The sequence below is a fragment of the Chrysochloris asiatica genome, unplaced genomic scaffold, assembly GCF_000296735.1.
Source record: "Chrysochloris asiatica unplaced genomic scaffold, ChrAsi1.0 scaffold00140, whole genome shotgun sequence".
NCBI classification, from domain to species: Eukaryota; Metazoa; Chordata; class Mammalia; order Afrosoricida; family Chrysochloridae; genus Chrysochloris; species Chrysochloris asiatica.
The window spans coordinates 3,050,318-3,054,266 of NW_006408658.1; the positions used below are offsets into that span (position 1 = coordinate 3,050,318).

General features: G+C 40.2%; 1 protein-coding gene across 1 annotated transcript; it reads left to right on the forward strand.

Annotated features, from left to right (window-relative positions):
* Positions 1 to 291: 291 nt before the first annotated feature.
* On the forward strand, positions 292 to 1,281 carry LOC102842911 (olfactory receptor 52L1-like). The gene has a single exon (XM_006870203.1). The coding sequence runs from the start codon at positions 292 to 294 to the stop codon at positions 1,279 to 1,281; it is 990 nt and encodes a 329-aa protein (XP_006870265.1).
* Positions 1,282 to 3,949: the final 2,668 nt, after the last annotated feature.

Sequence of the window (3,949 nt, forward strand, 5' to 3'; positions counted from 1 at the left end):
GCGATTCCCAGCCCGATTCGTAACCACTACGCTACCAGAGCTCCTTGTAATTGAATGGTAGAGTTTAAATATCTTTTCCAAAGCAGCATATATTTACTCAACTCTCGATAAAATAATGTGTCCTACTTCAGTCATAGGATGTGTCACTTAAATAAATATCTCTATACAAGGAGACTCTCTTTCTTGCATCTAACTTTATTTCCTGTGTTGCTGTTTAAGCATCTTTATTCTTCTCAAGAAGATGGTATCCAGCTCTGGACAATGTGAGAACTCATCAGGAGTGGACAAATCATGAGTTTTGTTTCTTTTCCCTCTACTCTCTCTAAGTCATTGATGATGACCCTTAGCAATTCCAGCTGGAAGCTACCTCAGCCTTCTTTTTTCCTAATAGGCATTCCAGGTTTGGAGGAAATCCAGCAACTGATAGCATTGCCCCTTGGTGTTCTTTACATTCTTGCTTTGGTGGGAAATGTCACCATTCTCTTCATTATCTGGACTGACCCATCCCTGCACCAACCCATGTACCTCTTCTTGGCCATGCTTGCTACCATTGACCTTGTTCTGGCCTCCTCCACTGCACCCAAAGTCCTTGCAGTACTCCTAGTTCATGCCCATGATATTGGGTATACTGTATGCTTAATCCAGATGTTTTTTATTCATGCCTTTTCCTCCATGGAGTCAGGTGTGCTTGTGGCCATGGCGTTAGATCGCTATGTAGCCATTTGCCATCCTCTGCACCATTCCACCATTCTGCATCCAGAAGTCATAGCGCGCATTGGTGTGGCAGTGCTGGTGCGAGGATTACTCCTTCTCATCCCTTTCCCCATTCTGTTGCGGCGTCTCATCTTCTGCAAGACCACCATCATAGGCCATGCCTACTGTGAACATATGGCTGTGGTAAAACTTGCCTGCTCAGACACTACAGTGAACCGAGCCTATGGTCTGGCAGTGGCACTGTTTGTGGTTGGATCAGATGTTCTGGTAATTGGTATTTCCTATGCTCTCATCCTCCGGGCAGTTCTAAAGGTACCAGGTGGTGAGGCCCGACTTAAAGCATTTAGCACATGTGGATCCCATGTTTGTGTCATTCTGATTTTCTATGTTCCTGGAATGTTCTCATTCCTCACTCACCGCTTTGGCCAACATGTACCTCATCACATCCATGTGCTTTTGGCCACACTTTACCTCCTTGTGCCACCTGCATTAAATCCTCTTGTCTATGGGGTGAAGACTAGGCAGATACGACAGAAAGTACTCAGGGGATTCTACATAAAAGCATAAATTTAAACAAATTTAAATATGAGGGGGCTTCATAAAGTTCATGGACAAATTCCATTTTTAAAAAAATTCTGTTTATCTGTAACATTGTTGAAACCCCCTTATATCTTCTCTAAAGGCTCCTTTTAAGGATACTCTCAGGAGCCCATAGCTGATCTTGGACATGTGGAGTCCATTGCACAGTGAATAGTTCTTCTAGTCCTAGTTGTTGTTGTTGTTGTTGTTAAATACCATGGACCCTGCACAGGGTTTCCGAGGCTGTAAATCTTTACGGGAGCAGAACGTCTCATCTTTCTCCCATGGAACAGCTGGTAGTTTCAAACTGCTGACCTTGAGGTTGGCAGCCTGACTTGTAACCACTATGCTACCAGAGATCTTTTCTAGTCATAAAGTTATGTGGTAAAGAATACTCATGAACACTTAAATCCATAGCCTATAGGAATGTACCTGGAAAGTTGGATTTGTGAAGATTTTCCCCATTGCTTTTTTTTTCCTTCTCGACCCCAATATTTCCCCACTCACAGTGTCAATGGGGCTTGGATATAGGAACCATAGACAATAACTCTGAAGGTATCATCTTTCCTGATCTCACTCAGAACTGATTTGCCTGGCTTCCATCTTAGAGTATCTTCATGTCCTCTATTGTTGTAAACCCTAAATCACTGGGCCCCTGGGTAGAAGTCAGGTCTCTAAGCACCAGAGAGCATTACAAAGTAAAATGACACTTTTTATAGCAATATTAACATTACTCGTTTATTTTTTAAAAATTAAGTGGTATAGGATCTTTAATAGTTTCTAGGAAAATTAAGATATGATCCCTATTTTCAAGGAAAAGTTACATTTCTGCAATGTTGTTGCTAAGTACCGTAGAGTTGGTTCTGATTCATAGCGACTCTGCATAGTGTTTCTGAGGAGTGGCTGGTGAGTTGGAACTATTGGCCTTGCAGTTGAAACTGACCTTACAGTCCACTGTTTATCCTGCAGTATCACCTGGAATAGATTCCTTTAAAACAATATATGCTTGGACAAGGGCTGGACTGTTACCACTAGCCTACCAGCTGCTGCCCAGGAGAAAGATAAGTCTTTCTGCTCCTGCAAAGATTCCTAAAGCTTCTGAAATCCTATACAGGGTCACTATGTATTAGAACCAATGGCACTTTATAACAACAACAACAATATCTGGATTTAAGAAAAGTTATTTATTTTTTGCTTAGGATAAAGAGGGAATAAGACCAAGTATTGATTATATGTATATTTTTAAGTATTAATTTAACAAAACAAATTAACCAGGTAATTATTGGCATCTAATCACTGTAAACAGGGTCACTATGGGTCGGAACCGACTCGATGGCACATAACAACAACAACAACAATCACTGTAAAATGTGCTAGATTCTTGTGCTTCTAAACATTGTTTTATTTTAAAATGCAGAAGTAGTTATACCAAGTGGAAAATTAGTTTCTCTTTCTAAGGTATTGGGTATATGTTATATCAATTAGACCTCCATTTCTGCTAAAAAGAACTGGGTTCAACTTTGCAAGGAAATTGCAACTATCAGTGGATTACCTCTAGCATGTTGAATGTTGCCTTAAGACTTGGTTTAACTCTTTTCTGTTCCTGAAAGTAATTTTTTTTCACAATTCTAGGAATCAAGTTCTTGCTACCATGAGGTGGAATGCCTAGTTGATGAGTGTTCTGTCCTGACATTCATGTTGGTAAAATGTTTGAATGGTTGGCTGGTGCTTTTACTGTTTCCTTTTTTGGAGTAAATTTTACTACCAATAAATCATTTACTGTTACAGAACCTGAGTGTTATGTCTTTAATTTGTCTGGCACATTGGGTGGCTTAGGGAGGATGGCTATAAGCTGTTTTTATTACACATTGTTGTTGTTAAGTGAGGTCGAATCAGTTCTGACTTAGTGACCCTTTATAGGGTTTTGGAGAAGCTGCTGAAGCTGCTGGCGGGTTTGAATCGCCCAACCTTGTGGTTCAAACTGACCTTATCCTACAGCACTAAACCAGGACTCCAAATTCCCACGACCTTAAGCTCTTGTCAATTTTTCTGGAAGCTATTTTAAAACTTTCTTGGCCCTAGAGATGCTCAATTTTGGTAGGTTAAGCAGTCTTACTTTTAAGAATGGTTCGATTTTGCCTGAAATTCCAAATTTATTAATATAAGGTTGTTTTTAATACCTTGTTGTTGTTAAGTGATGTCGAGTCAGTTCTGACCCATAGCGACCCTGTATAGGGTTTTCCAGGAGCAGATGGTGAGCCTGAACTGCCGACCTTGCAGTTCAAATGACTTTGCAGTATGGCACATTAACCCACAGCGCCACACTAGGACTACATTAGGATATCTCTTATTGTTGCTGTTGTTAAGTGCTGAAGAGTTAGTTCCAACTCATAGCAACTCTGTATAGGGTTTCCAAGAGCAGTTGGTAAGTTTGAACCAGCAACCTTGCAGTTAACAGTCCAGAGATTCCCCAACAGCACTACATCAGGGCTACATATAATATCTATAGCATTTATCATTCTTATCTTTATCATTTCCAAAGTTTTATATATTTTCCCCATTTATTTCTCTCTGGCAAATCTTGCTGAAGTTTGTTACTCTACTAGAATTTTTCCTCTCAAGGAGCTACATTCTTTGTCAAAGAACCACCTATTTA

Excerpts from the sequence above, each read along its gene's own strand:
- LOC102842911 (XM_006870203.1), top strand. The coding sequence starts at position 292 with ATGAGTTTTGTTTCTTTTCCCTCTACTCTCTCTAAGTCATTGATGATG.